The 15,860-nt window shown below is 44.6% G+C and overlaps 2 protein-coding genes across 2 annotated transcripts in view; both read left to right on the forward strand.

The window, feature by feature from the left end:
- The window catches only part of LOC308161248 (histone H3.2), a gene marked incomplete at its 3' end in the record, with an annotated part of 174,362 nt that overhangs the window by 119,671 nt on the left and 38,831 nt on the right, over window positions 1-15,860 (forward strand). The window lies entirely within an intron of this gene.
- LOC308160847 (mitochondrial nicotinamide adenine dinucleotide transporter SLC25A51-like) lies at window positions 4,653-6,464 on the forward strand (the record flags this gene model as incomplete). The annotated part of the gene is made up of 4 exons (XM_080534782.1): window positions 4,653-4,814; window positions 4,936-5,078; window positions 5,377-5,459; window positions 5,953-6,464. The coding sequence occupies 4 exons, from the start codon at window positions 4,653-4,655 to the stop codon at window positions 6,462-6,464; spliced, it is 900 nt and encodes a 299-aa protein (XP_080390908.1).

A 15,860-nucleotide genomic window follows, 5' to 3' on the forward strand; every position in this document is an offset into this window, starting at 1 on the left:
AGCCTAAATGCAGCCAAGTCAAGACTTCCAGTAGCATATCAGATATCCCTAGAACTCTTAACTGTGCATCATGTTTTTTTGGTTGCCTTTGCCCTACATTGTATTAGCTAGATTTGCATTTCAGAATAGAGTTTCTGCCTTCAGGGTATGGCAATTTGAATTATGCAAGGTGCAATTTGAGGTGCACCGAGGAGTGTACAGAAAACTGAACAGATCATGTTAGATAGTTGCACGGCCTAGAAGAATACACTCATTTCCCCTTGGGCGTGTTCAGGTCTAGCAACCATGTTGGAGTTCAAGCCAGGCATCAAGCCCAAGCAGCAAGGCCCCAGAAACCAGGATAGGCCTACATTGTTTGAAAGCAGTTGGTGGGTATAGGTCTATACTCACCCTCTTTAGTTGGTAGAGTATTCTTCTCTTGAGTCTCAGTCTTCTTCAGTTTGGTCTTGTCGAACTGGGAGATGGCACTCACATCGGGCTTGTCACTCACATCGGGCTTGTCACTCACATCGGGTTTGTCACTCACATCGGGCTTGTCACTCACATCGGGTTTGTCACTCACATCGGGCTTGTCACTCACATCGGGCTTGTCACTCACATCGGGTTTGTCTGCCATTGTTGACTAAGGTTTCCTAATCAAAAGGGCATGGCAAAGGGCATGTGGTTATGCAATCACTTTCAGACTCAACAGCAACATGAGACATTGGAAAGCAAAGATATTGCGACACCAGGCTTGCTCCAGAATTACCTTGAACTTCACGCAGTCTGGTTTGAAGATGGGGGAAGGAATTACTACTCTCATTTGACCATACTCCATTTATAAGGAATGATTGACGACTTCAACCAATCGTTTTGATTATTGGAGGGCGGGGCTCTCTTAATTGTCAAAGTGGAGGCACACACTCATGTCTGATTGCTGTCTAATTAACGTGACGTTGTGGCCAGAAAGTAGTGCAAGCTCCCAACAGGCTCAAGTGATCATCCTGCTTCGTTGATTGCAAATGGAAGATACAACAATGTAACCTTCCAAGATCAAACTAATTTTGTTTTCGGTTTGGTGAATTAAATATTAAATGTCGCCTGTATCTTTAAGGTATGCTGGCCCTGTAAGCCAGCCAATCAGAGACGGAGTTGGCTGGGAGTCGTGACGCGCGGGGGAAACCGGAATGCGGAACTGAATGCTAAGCGACTGATAGTGTCAACGGGAAGACAGGTCAAGAAGATAACCGCGACTAAAAGCATCCCGTTAGCGGGTAAACAAACCGTATTAAGTGCATTCATATTGACCATTGGACACGTGTGTTACTATATGTTAGCGACTGTATGCTCCTGTTGTTTTGTGTAGAAACCACGTCGTTTCAGACACACCCAGGGGGTATTCCATCAACATTGCTAAAGGACAATCTAGGCTTATTTTGATAGAACCCGCGAGATTTATACACAAATCCAGCCTTATTTTGACAGGTCTCGCGAGAGTTACTTAAAATAAGCATGGATTTCCCTTTAGCAACGTTGATGGAATACCCCCCCAGTGTCCGCACCCTGAGCCTGTTGTTGTTTTCCTCCTGTCACTTGAAAGCATGACCTGTCACCTTAGCCTGCTAATGCTCAATGTAATTGACGTGGTAAATGTACAGCTGCGAAAATGTACTTCTGTCAGCAGGTTCACAGGACAGGATCATCCATCATTTTGCCTAGCTTGAGGAGTTGCGTGTGTGTGGTGACTTGTTGTATGTGTTTAGCCCAGCCTTGCCCTTTTACTAGTCAGGCTACATGGCTGGGGCACTAGTCTTGCTGCCCCAGGCGACCAACTGCACTAGAGGAATGCAATGTTGCATCTCAGATGTCCTCTTTTCTTCTTCTTCTATTCAAATTCAAATGCACTGTTCTGACACGCCATGCTAGTGCAGTCGTAAACTAAGGCACTGCGTCTGATGGAGGTAAGTAGCCACAGCTGGCTTGAGAGATGTCACTTTCCTCATCAAAATCATTAGTTAGCCTACCTTTCAGGGGAGAATTGGAGTGATAGGAACCAGCGAGAGGGGCCAGTCCCAACAGGCCCGGGTTCACTTCTGTCCTCAGTGCCTGGCCCCTAAGCGTCTAGTCTACCCCTTCTGTATGTTCACTGATGGAAGGGTCTTTTGGGGTCAACATGTTCTTGGTGTCAGCAGGCAGCAGGCAGACATTGTGGGGGGGAAAAAGCCTCCTAGTTATGCTGACCATTATGGAATTATTATGGAGTCTGATGCACGCCCCTTTGGTTGTGAAAGCAATTGCAGGCTAGATTGGTGGCCTGTTGTTGCCAATGTATAGGCTGCATAGAATGCATTAAGTTACCCATAGTCTGTATCAGTGTTGACAGAATGACATATGCATCTGTTGATTAGAAGCTTTGGTACAGTACATCTCCTGCTGTGTTATCTTTTAGGCACTGCCTGTGTTTGGAAAGTAGGCTCAATGCCATGGTCTGTTTTCGAGGTTTTTTTGTATCAGTGTTTGGACAGGTTTAACTACATGTCTTTTGCATGGAGTCACTAGCCGCAGGCCCCCCCAGTCAGTACCTTTCCACTGTGCACGCAGTACGCAGCGTGATGCACTTAACTCACTGTTCAGGTTCAAATACTAACAGGTTTTTTTTCGGTGGTATAACCAGAAGGGAAAGCAGCTTACAGGACACATCAAGCGTGTTCGAGACACGTGTGAGCTCAGCGTGTGAGAAAGGAAGCAATACTGTTTGCAGTGACTTTGTATGTCTGTTCCATGTACAAAGACACCGGCGGTTGTTTATCTTGTCCATGGAATTTGTTGTCTCTTGACGGGGGTCACTTAGAGGTCTCTAACTGTTTCATGAGTTTAAGGATTGGTTTCCTGAGTGTTCCACGGAATAAAGGACATGGATGATGGTCTGTAAGCAAATCAGAAAAGTTCAGAAGGTTCAAAAACAATAGCCCTCTGTTTCCTCCGCAGCTCTGGGTTATGTAACCACCCTTCACACACAAACACACACATACGCACACGCACACGCACACGCACGCCATACCATCTCCTTGGCTGAGGAACATATACAAATGAACGACACTGATAAGAACATGTTTGAGCAGTGAAGCAAGTGAGGCATATCTGCCAAAATTAAAGGCCTTATGTTATGATAAGGCTGTGTGTCTGTGCATGTCCGTATCTATGTGTGTTTTCCTGCCTGTCTATACATGCGTGCGGTTGGACATATTTCCCATAAGTTAGGAGTGCCCGACCTATCCAATCATTGCTTATTGGCATTGGCCTGCCCATGGCCCCTGATATGTTGTTGACTGTAGAACAGAAGATTGTGAAAGAGAGACAGCACCACGCCCACGAAGGGCCTCCTAGGCCTCCTGTGTGCTTGTTTACATCTCAACCTCTCGCTTGGGTTGTTCACGCTGAAGGCTTAAAGGTTGTTTACACTAAAGGCCCAACCTGAACCATGCAGATATTTTGTCCTTCTCACCATGCGATTTTCAGGGCCCAGTTGTTCAAAACGTTTAAAATCTGGATCAGAATGATCCTGATTCTTTTTTTGCTATCCAGGGTCAGATCTATCTGGCTGATTTTGTGTCATATAGGAGAAATCAGCCAGCTCGATCTGATCCTGGATAGCAAAAAAAGAATCAGGATAGGCTCTGCTGGCTCTGCTGGGCCTATGTGGTCTATGACTGTGGTCTATGACCGTGGTCAGCATCATAGCACAGCTGTGTTCCCGTCTGTCTGTCCTTTTTTGTCTGAATTTCTGGGAGGAATGCAGTAGCCTGAAGGTTGGTGCCATCCTGTTGCCAACTACGGTTGGGTAGATATTAAATATTATTGAATGTCGTTTTAACACAGTGCTTGAGTTAACCTGCGTGCCATACTGGCCAATCGGCTACGATTCTCTAAAGGCTGCAGTTCCTGCATTGCCATGGAAACAACTGGTCCCATAAAACACGCTGTTACTACTTTTGGAAGTCCTGCGTTGACTACCTAATAGCAACTTTGGCCATGAATGACTCCCGGTAGGTTAAAGGCTGCACACTTATGCTGTTGTGACCCTTAAATTAATTTCCTGGTGGGTACCTCGCTTGTTGTTTACCCCGGGAAAGAGGACTCCATACACCCCATTACAAATCTCCCCACATGTCCTCCAACTTGCAACATGTGCCCCATATGCTCTTATCTGGCCCCAAACATAAACAGTTGCCTTTTGAGAACAGGGCAAGCCCAGATCCACAGATATACACAGGATACAGAGTTTGAAACGTTATCATGCATGTGAGCATGATATTGCATGACTAAGGAGGATGTAGGAGGATGTCATTAGCTAGAAGGTACTGTACAATACTGTTAGCTTTACTGTTTACTGGAACTCATGAGTCACACAACTTGAGTTTGCCTAACTGTGCCTAACCATCAGAGGCATAAAGGGAAAGGGTAAGTGTTTAGAATGACGTGTGTGGTAACAAAGTGTCCGTTCCGTCTTGAACATTGTCAGACAGTGACAATCTGCCTTGTCCCTTGCCCTTTGCAGGTTGAGAGCAGGGTGTGAGTGCGGCCTTGACCTGGTGGTGATGCTACATTTCAGACCAGTGTAACCCCCCGTGCCCCCCACCCCCCCTGGCTTGCTGACGGGAATAACAGCCCCCATGGCCCCGCAGGCCCAGCAGACAGTGAGGGGGTCCGACGGAGAAGGAGGAGGAGGAGGAGGAGGTGCTCTCCTTCCGAACGTGGACCCCAGGAACAAGCACTACTTGTGTGGCTCCTGCGCCGCCTTCACTAACATAGTGGTCACATTCCCCATACACAAGGTACTGCTGCACTGCTGCTGAGGATAGCTATGGGTTTGTCGCTGATATGATATGATATGATACGATTGATTGATTGATTGACTGATTGATTGATTGATCATGCGTTATTTCTCGGTCCAAGGTGTTGTTCCGTCAGCAGCTCTTCGGGGTTCGCATGTCGGAGGCGGTGCGTCAGCTCCAGAGGGACGGCCTGAGGAACCTCTACAGGGGGCTGCTGCCCCCCCTCCTCCAGAAGACCACCACGGCCGCCATCATGTTCGGCTTGTACGTACGAGCACTACACTCAAAGCCCTTAAGAGGGATTAGACACTGTCCGGAACTCCTCAGTCCCCTTAGCCCTAGACACTCAGGAAAAACACATGGAATGGAATGAGGAGTTGTACCAAATGAGGAATTGTTTCGTCTGCTTACGTCAAATGGAATGTGGGCGTGTGTTTGTTTGCAGGAGGGCGTGAGCCTTCCGTTTGGCTCCCAAGTGCAGATATCGCCTAGCTGTACTCCTTGAAGAATCTTGAGATGGTGGACCTCCCCGCTGACTAATCCTTTCTTTGTTTCGTCCCAGGTACGAGGACTTCTCCCGCCTCCTTCCTCACCACACGGAGGCGCCGGAGCTCCTGATCCGCAGTACGGCCGCCGTCCTCGCAGGTAGGTTAAGAGAGTACGTAGGAAAGAGAGGGGGCGGTCACTGTTAGTGTTTTCCGTAGATCAGGGAGTAACGCCAACCGCTAGCGTAAGTTGCTATTCGATTGACCATTCCATACGTTGCTGCCACAATGATTACCGGTAAGCATTTGTGTACCATTCATTCGTTTTTCCAAAACTCTCATTCTCAAATATCAGAAAAAAATATGTCAGATGCCGAGTTATATGTCGAGTTCTGGAAAAGGCACTCGTGGACAGATTAAACAACTATTAACATAGTAACAACAATATTAAAATAGTAACAGCGTGATGGCAAGAGTAAAGTGTGGAGAAAAAAAGGGAACTGCCCAATATCCAGGGGGTGTTATGGCTTCCATTGGAACTAGCTCACTTGTCTTCAATGATGTAACTGCTGACAGCAGCAGCAGCAGTAGGATGATGAATTCTGAGGTGCGCAGGAACATCTTGTCAACTGTCGTCCCAACTTTGCAAACAGGCACTGCAGAGGCCGCCCTCACGCCCTTCGAGCGTGTCCAGACCCTCCTCCAGGACCCCCGGCACCACGGCCGCTTCCACAACACGGCCCACACCTTCCGGACCCTCCTCCGGGAGCACGGCGTGGCCGAGTGTTACCGCGGCCTGGTGCCCATCCTGCTGCGCAACGGCCCCAGCAACGCCCTGTTCTTCGGCCTCCGCGGCCCCCTCAAGGATCAGCTCCCCCTGGCCGAGACCGCCGCCGCCCACCTGCTCAGCGACTTTGTGTGCGGGGGTCTGCTGGGGGCCGTGCTGGGGATCATCTTCTACCCCCTCAACGTGGTCAAGTCCCGCGCCCAGGCCCAAGTCGGGGGTCGTTTCCTGTCCTGGCGCGAGGTGCTGGCGACCATTTTGAAAGAGAGGGAGGGCAGGGTGCTGCTGCTGTATAGAGGGGTGCATCTGAACTACCATCGTTCCGTGTTGTCGTGGGGTATCATCAATGCTACCTATGAGCTACTGCTGAAACTGCTGTGAGGGGGTGAGGATATGGGGGTGACGGGGAAACGGGTATGCTCAAAGTGCACTGTTCAACCCTGCGCTCCCCGAAAAGACTGTCTTAGACTAAAGGGGGAGAAACAGGTGAGTGAGACAGGGGAGAAAACAGGGCGAGAGGGGGGTGAGGCAAATAAGGAAATGGTTGTTGATACTATACCTGGCTCATTGTCAACATCTCCCATCTCATTCCATCCTCCATAGAGTTGAGTCACTGGCGTGATGTGGTTGAGGTCCGGCGGAAGTCCATTCTGCAATTTCTCGCCAGCGAATTTCTTAGTTACATGCTGTATGACTAGCAAATGAGTTTTTTTTATTTATGTTAAAGGTGAAGTATTTATTAAATTTGACAATGTGGACAAAAACTAGCAAAGGCACAACACAGTTCATATAAGTGCTTTTAAAGGAAACCTATTATGCTTTTTCCACAAGTTAATGTAAGTCTCTCGGGTCCCCAAAACATGTCATTTAAGTTTTTTGCAGAAAATATTACTCAGATTTTAATCTTACGGCATTCTAGCATCCCTTTTCTTGACGGGCTGTTTCAAGGGTCGGGAAATCATCAGCGTTTTTTCGCTGTGTAACAGTGCGACAATAAAAGTTCCCATATTAGTTTTTCATAATATGGGACCTTTAAATAGAAAAGTAGTCAGTTACAGATTTTGTCAGTGACAACATTTTGAAGCTACATGTTTTTGTCTTGTTGCTATCCTATAAAACCTTTGCTAAAAGGCAATCTTCTTTGGAGGTTTGACAACATCCTGTTCTATTGCAGCACGGTAAAATATGAACAAATCTAAAGCTTGCCGGAATCACACAACGCAACGCAGAGACCGTCCAGTGGTGTTGACGCAGACGCAGTCAGTCGCCCCATTGGAATGAATGGCTTCTGCTGCAACACTGTGTGGTATGCACGGTGCGTCATAGACCCAGGTCCTTGACAGGGGTTGAGACGCTAGTCACTCTTTTAGACTGTGTGCTTTCGTTTGGTTTGCACATTTTCCAGTATACACTCCCTACTCAAGTAATTCCTCTGAAGTTGTGGATTATGTGTCGTGTTTTAGTTTTTTTTGTGTGTGTGAAATATCTACAGCCAGACACATTGACTTTGAGGTCCAACATAAAGTCATGAGAACCAGCCTCATACACAAGTGTAAAAATCACCGCTGGGATCACTACCGCTTGTGTGTTAAAGCCCCAAGTCAAAGACATGAGGTCACAATCTCACCTTGCCTAAATGTTCCCTCTCTTTCAGACGAAAGCTCTCTGAAATACATGACAACATCTTCACAGCCACATCTGAGTGTCCCTCTTGCACTGTTCACACGCTAAAGTCCCATCCCACTCCAACCAGCCATGTGAAACACCACACTCACTTGCAGAGGTTCTAGTTTTGGCACAGTAGTCTAAGCCAAGATTATATAAGGCTCCTCCTGCCACACCCAAAACAGGGCCTCGCTAACCTAATTGGCAGCGTGCCCCCTGTGTGCTTTTGGAGAGAGGAAAATTACCTGGTCGACTGCATACTGGCAGTGGCAGTGCCAGTTTGCAATGCGATAAACAGAACTGATGTGGCGACTTGCCAGTGGTAAAATTTGCATCATGGGAAAGTTTGCGCATGTGCCAAAGAAGTTGGCGACACTTAAGAATCTTTGCACTGTTAAGCCTCTATATGTGGGTGTCTCGAACTCTCAAAGTGTGCCAAGAGTGGACATGCTGTGTGAACGTATTCTGTCATCATAAGATCAAGTCTGAACACACCGTACCCACAGTTATCCAGTATTGACGCCACTAACCAGCTTGTGTCTGATATCATATTGCTCATGCATTTATTTATAGTATAGAGTGGATTTCATATTACCCAGGCATTTATTTATAGTATTGATTAGATTTCATATTACCCATGTATTTATTTATAACAACTGAAAACAAATTTCAGTGGCACTATCTCGTCAGTGCCTGTTTGCAAAGTTGGGATAACAGTTGACCAGATGTTTCTGTTTACTTCAGAATTCATCCTTCTGCTTGGTGAGCTAGTTCCAGTGGAAGCCATACATGTCCAAGCCATACCACCCCCTGGATAACAAGAGTTGTTTTTTAATTGAAGAGGCAGCAAACAATTGTTAACATTGTAAAGTCATACGATAGACAGACACACCATACTCATGTCAGGTAATGTATGGTTTCCACCTCTGATGTTGATAAGTTGATGTTGGTCTGTTTGCATGGTGTGTTTTTATTTGTTGTTGTACAGGATATGGTACATGAATACAGCCATATACACATATACAAACAAGTTATATATTGGGTCACCAATAATGTGGATTGAATTGTATGTGGATTACATTTTGTGTTATATTATACTTCCACATATTGCGAGTCACACATCTTGCATCGGCCAGTATATTCATCTGTATTTAGTGCTGAAGATAAATAACTGCCTTAAGTGTGTGTTTTTTGGAAACATGTGCCTCGTGTTGCCAATGGCACAATGTGTTTAAGTTTGCATACAGACTCCCAAGAAATGTGTGTTTGTGTTGTGTTTGCCTTCACATTGTGTGTCTCTGTGAAAAGAGTCTATTCTGTCGTGTACAGTTTGTGCAATTCCAGAGTACACCTAGTTCCTTCACCTGGTTGTAAAGGGTGCAATCAAACTTGGTTATTTTTGTTGTTGTGGATTTGTGCAACTTTTTACAGTATCTTGCCTTTGTGAAAATAAAATACATTTTTTTGAGGATGTGTGGTTTGTTAACCAGGCTGATTAGATGGAAAGTCAGATACAACACTTTTCATTAATTGAGTCAAAACCTTCATAACAATACACCATCCTAAAGTTATTTTACAATACTAAACTGCACCACACTGACTAGGAGAACTTAAAAGAACAGTGCCACCTTGTGTCTGTCAAACATCACATCAGACAGGCATTGAATAAAGTTGTGGAGATGTTAGAAGTTGTGTACTACAGGGTCAGATAGGGTCGAACAGGCTATGACCCTAAGTAGGTGGGAACTTTTAGATCAATTTGTCAAAGGTTTCTAAGAACACAATCATTACACATGATGGGACAATGCATTTATAAAAAATTAAAATAAAAAGGTTTTCATTGAATGGAAAACATTACCAAAGACATACAGGTGATAGCTTGTCCACACAGGTATCACGGCATACATATACACATGTACATAAGCTACATGTTAGACCTGTCAAATCACCAGGAGCAATGGAACATGATTTGCATGAGCAACAGGTGCAGACTCCACAGAGCCTTATGCAGCAGCCAGTGGAATAAAACAGAATCAACTCTGGCCAAGGCCGGCGGTAGCTATGGGCAGGGGTGGGCTCAGCCCTATGGGCAACATTCGTCTGTCTTGCCCACCCAATCAAAAGTTAAGTTTATTTTTGTTTCTGACTTGTTGATATTCCCGGGGCGTGTGTGAATGTTTAATGTCATATTTATATTTACTGTAGGTCCATATACTAATGCCTAGCGATTTAGCGCTGCGCATACCCACCTACTGCTAGCACCCTGCCCCCCCCCCCCCCCCCTTGTTGTCGGCCCAAGGTGTTGGTTCTGGCGCCAGCCCTGCTTTTTTATTTTAGACCCCTTTAATGCCAACAACAGATGTGTGGAAAGTGTGCTCAACTTTCAAGACTTGCACGTGGTAACGCTCATTAACATTGCCAGTCTAAAGTTAAAATCTAAAGATTACAAATCTGACCGCTCTGGTTCGCTGAGAGAGAACTAAGGTTACATTATGTAACCCAGAGACCCCTAACCTTGTCGCCCCCCTCGCAAGCGTCGCCAGCCTGTCACAGTGATGTGAGGGAGACGGGAGGGAGACGAGAAGGAGACCCCTCACTATGGGACTTACACACTCTAGGTACCTTTCGTTGAAGACACCTATTCAATCACTGTGACAGGCTGGTGACGCTTGCGAGGGGGGCAACAAGGTCAGGGGTCTCCCTCATCTTCAGAGAATCTGGGTTACATAATGTAACCTTAGTTCTCTTTCAGCGAACTTGGTTCAACCCCCTCACTCATTTATGCCTTAGGCTGCCTATACTGTACATAAGCTACCTTAACTGTACATAGCTCATAACTGTATATACCTCTTAACCTCCGTACATGCCATATTGTACCTATCACTATCATTGTCATGTTTTTATATTGTGTTTTTTTGTATCATGTTCTTATATCACTATTTGCACTTCTGGGTAGTTGCTCAACTGCATTTTGTTGTCTGGTACTTGTACTCTGCAATGACAGTAAAGTTGAAACTAATCTAATCTAATTTAATCTAAAAATAGGAACTGAATGTTCACCTTTGAATTTCAAGTTTGTGGGGTATGAACTCAATCATCAAGCATTAGCTGTAGAAAACCTTTGCCATTTACTAGAGCCATTTAGCAACTGAGGTCAGTGTGTGGACAAGGTCAGTCGTAGCTTGACCCAATCCACTGCGACCCTTGCAGACACACGAATGAAGCAAGCACAATGCACGCATAGTGGGGTTGCCAAAAGGTGGCGTGTTACTGCACAGAGGGCGGGGGATCAGGGGGTGGGGAGATGGGGGGCCATGGGGGGGTAGGCAGTCCAACGGGTTATATTTTAAGCATAGACGCCTTTATCCAAAGTGACTTACAACAAGCCACATTTAGCCCAACATACGGGACATCCCGGCTAATATGGGACAGTTGGCAACCCTCATAATATTAAGTGTGCTACTGAGTGTTCAGCAGGCCTGCTAAGTCCTGTCTTGCAGTGGCTAACTCTGTTGGGGCACCTGCTGAGGTGCTGCCTGAGGTCCTAGTTCAGTTCAGGAGGCTGAACTGCCACCTGTCTTTAAGTGTCTCACCCGTCCCATAAAGGGAAGCACACTTCGCAGGTCAGCGCGTGAGGGGCATCAAGGTCAAGGGGTCTCCCTCATCTTCTTCAAAGGACCTGGGTTACATAATGTAGCTGTAGTTCTCTTACAGCTGTCTTGCGGCCTGGACTCCCAGTGGTGACGACTGAACTGCCACAGTGCCACCTGTCTCTACTGGTCATGCTGTGCAGGGGAATTGTTCCTATCCAGCTCGAAAGATCATGAACAAGAGTGATTGGGGTTACGGTAATATGATCTTAAGTATATGATGGTTAGGAATAGAAGAAATAAAACGCTTTTTTGCTGTTGTTGTTGAAACTTTTACCAAGGAGACACAGGCAATTGCTTACACAGGTATCATAAGGTACTCTGTCCAATGGTTGGAGCAATGCAATGGAACATGATGTGAGTAAACAACAGGTGCAGACTCCCCATGGCTATGTGTGTGTGCGTGTGTGTAAGACTGGTGACATATTTTGCCCTCAATCATGATAAGGCACTGGTGACATGTACCTGCCTCGACTGTAAACAAAGTTGCATGCCCAGCCATGTAGCCAGAATAGTTTGACAGCTCTATCTAAGCTAACAGCTAGCGAATGTTAGGATACACGTCATATTGCTGCTGCTAGATGTCGGCAGATTTTAACACAAGACATCTGAATATGAATACTCAAACTGTCAACATCAGGTATGACTTTAGTGAGCAAATGATCAGTGAAATTGGATGTTGTTGTAATGTCGTCACTAGTACTAGCTAGAAACCAGGTGTGATTGGCTGGATAGGCTGTCAGTCAACCACCAAAGATACATGTCTAGCCAGTCCAGAAGCAGTCTGGGCAGAGGAAAATCTAAATGTATTAAATATTTAATAAGTAATAAGTAATAAATAATCGTCAATCTTTGCTCTGAAAGTGAACTATGAAACGTGAGTTTGTACTACATTGTTGCTACTTAGACTTAACAAAACAAAAGCATCTGTCTGACTTTAAGCTTTTTGAAATGAGAGTTGATTGAACAAAGCTGAATCAACTTTGGCTAATGTATTAGGGCTCATGGTGGGACAAGCACTTGTTTAGGCCTACCCCAAACTCTTTGTACACTATTGGAATCACCAAACATTCAGAAGATCCAACAGTTTCCTACAATACTTGACCCCAAGTCAGGTCAACTGAAGTCACAGTGAACACCAGACCAAACTGCCTCCAGTGTGGCAGCTGTTGATGGTCACAAGCCCAGGGCTGTTTTCTTTTGTCTGTCTAGGGCAGAGGTCAACAGGGATCAGAAGGTCAAAGTTCATGACATCACCCCTCCTGGAATTCACAAGGACGAGGGAGGTCTATGGAGAAACAGAGAGACAGCTGGCTCAGAGTGCTGAGAGACATGGTGGAGCTGTAATCAACTGGATGACATGAAGAACCAGAATTCGAGTAACGAGAATCACTGATCTGTAAGTTCAGGGGTTTCACATGGCTATCCAATCAACATTCTCACAATTATATATATATATTTTTAAATGTGTTTTATATTTTTATGTGTAGTTTATCATAATAGAGTATATAAACTGATTGATACAAAGTTGGCAGTATCTTTGGGATTGCCAGGGTTATGCCATCTTAGATATTTCATAAAAATACTTTTCGGCTGGTTTCATGGACGCCGATTAAGACTAATCCTCTAGACTAAAAAGCATTCTCAAAGGAGATTATCCATTGCAAGTGTGATTTAATCCTGGACTAGGCTTAAGCCTTGTCTGTGAAACTGCCCTTCATCTTTCATCTTTACGGATTTCTAGATTACATTTTAGGGTAGCTAGAATTGCCGGAATTGTGAGTAGGAACAAATGAGCCTCATTATTTATCTGAAGTGGCATGGCCCTCGTATTTTGTTTTTGTTTGTTTTAATATGAAATATCTTTAATAATAAGATTTGATAAGTGAATAGTATCTTATATATGGTGATATTATACACATTAAACCAAGTCATGAATGTAATTTATCTTGTCTGCCCCTTCTTCTTCTTAACATAACACACACACACACACACACACACACACGCACACGCACGCACACACACACACACACACACACACACACACACACACACACACACACACACACACACATTCTCATCACTCTGGAACCATTTCAATAAAGCAAATAAATATGAATTTACTGTGGACCTGGCAGCCGGACCTGTTATTGTCTGTTAATCGTGTGTGTGTGTGTGTATGTATGTGTGTGTGTGTGTATGTATGTGTGTGTGTCATTCTCAGTTGCTTTAGGAATCACAGGTCACTACGGACCGTCTGAGAACACTACCCTGGTCTACAAGAACAACATCCTCACCAACATTTCCACTACAGCCTAACAGCTGGTGAGTGTTTATATGTACAGTACAGATAAAGCTTATGTTGCACTGGTGTGTATCAGAGGGATCGTTCAGTAATTGACCATCAACAAAGATGCTTGGTAGTGTATTTGACCATCAACGATCTGAACATTTTGGATCTAACGGACCCGCTCTGTTGTTAGGCCATCAACGTCGTAACACCTTCAGTGGCTTCCTGCTCCTGGGCCACACCGGATACCTCGACCTCAGCAGCGCGTGTGCGTTAATTTCGGCGCCCATGTTAACAGGTTAGAGCAGTCACACACATCCCGTTTGAGCTGTTTGTCTCACGGTGTGTGGCTACTCTAACCTGTTAACATGGTCGCCGAAATTAACGCACACACGCTGCTGAGGTCGAGGTATCCGGTGTGGCCCAGGTGTTACCCATGTGAGAGCAATATTACCTAAGCTAATATTATCCATATTGGTATGACTTAGCAACAACATCTGTACAGCAGAATTGCTGTCAACGTCTACTGTATGCCAATCTCTTTCCTAAATTTGGTAGAATCACAATAGACCTTCTGTATGTTAGAAAGTAACACATAAAAGACTGCGAAACACCTTGACATTTGTTTTTTAATGGTAGGAGCACAGCAATACAAAGCAAGAGCAGACATTTCACTCAGTCATTCTCGTAGTTCCCTGATATAACAATTTATGACGATGCAGATATGGCTTATCTATGGCATGCTTTGTGGGAACAGATTAAGTGAAAACATATTTTCAGCCTTCATTGGGAGTCAAATCGTATCTCGAAATAAATGATGTGAGAATTGATAATCAAATAATATAGAACACTTTTCACTGCATATATTATGTTGGGGTGGTTCAACAAACTAAATTGACCAGTTGTGTTTTGCATGACCATTGTTTAATTATGTGACAAACTGAAGACTAAAAGGGCAGGAAGTTCCGTTCCACCATCTTGTGTAATAAAATGTTTAAGTGTCGGTCAGTCAGAAAAGTGTTTTGTTTTCCCTGATTAGCTTATTTTCTGCAGAGAACATGCAGCTTTCACTTCTCTGCCTCTCCCCCAAAAAACATGTGAATAAAACAATGTGACAGCCTATCAGGCAAGCATCCACTGTAAATGACCAGTTTGACTGTAAATGACAGTTGGTGAAGTGTGTGCTGTTCCTTCTGTTTAACCCACAGCATCAGGTAGCAATTCCAATTGAATCGAACGGTCTGGAGGAGGAGAGTTGAACTCATTCATGTGAGATCAGTGATAACTCCAAGAAAGAACAAATTGAACAAACCGTTAGATAAACCTTACCAAGGAGACTTTAAGTAAACATCCCAATGTACCATACAGTACCCAAGGTCTGTGCAAAAGACGATAATGTTAATATGAGAAAGACTCCCTCCCTCACCCACTCATTTAAAAAGTAATTTGCATACATCAACATCAGCATTCAGCTACAGTACTAGGTTTATAAAACATCATACACAGTGATGCACTCCTAGAAACCATTACATGGGCCTACATACTGTAATAATGGTCTGGCCTTTAACATTAAAGAATGTTTCTTTTTTGGGTTTGTAAACGGTCAACAATCAGCGCCCTCCCATTGCCTCAGAGATTGGTCAGTTGTGAACGAGAGCATCACAAGTTTCACAAATCTATTTTTCGAGAACTAGAATAGGAAATCTAGTAAAACCTTCTCTAGCTGACCAATTTATAAACAATAAACAGACAACATAAGCTATAGTGTCGTCTGGAACTGTGTGTGTGTGTGTGTATGTTTGTGTCTATCTGTCGTCTCTGTACTTACATCCGCTCGACTACATCTATCTCTGTAAACGTTCCCAACTCCCTACATGTCCCTCCGATATATTCCCCTCTTCCACACCACACACCAATCCTATACGGTAAATAAAATCAATAGCATCACAGAGATAATAAATAAACCAAATAAATAATTTACATTCAAATATAAATACATAATACTGTAACGCAAGCAGGTTTGCTTTTAGTCTAGCGATTGTCATTGCGTGAGGTGTTTATGCCGTTTGTGACTATGAATTTCAGACCATCCGAGTGATTTGCGTGGGTTACACACAGAATAGGTAACCACATGCTAAAGCACTGAACCTTGACATCCCAGGTTCTTCATGA

Source organism: Nansenia antarctica (genome assembly GCF_963989245.1).
Source record: "Nansenia antarctica genome assembly, chromosome: 6".
NCBI classification, from domain to species: domain Eukaryota; kingdom Metazoa; phylum Chordata; class Actinopteri; order Argentiniformes; family Microstomatidae; genus Nansenia; species Nansenia antarctica.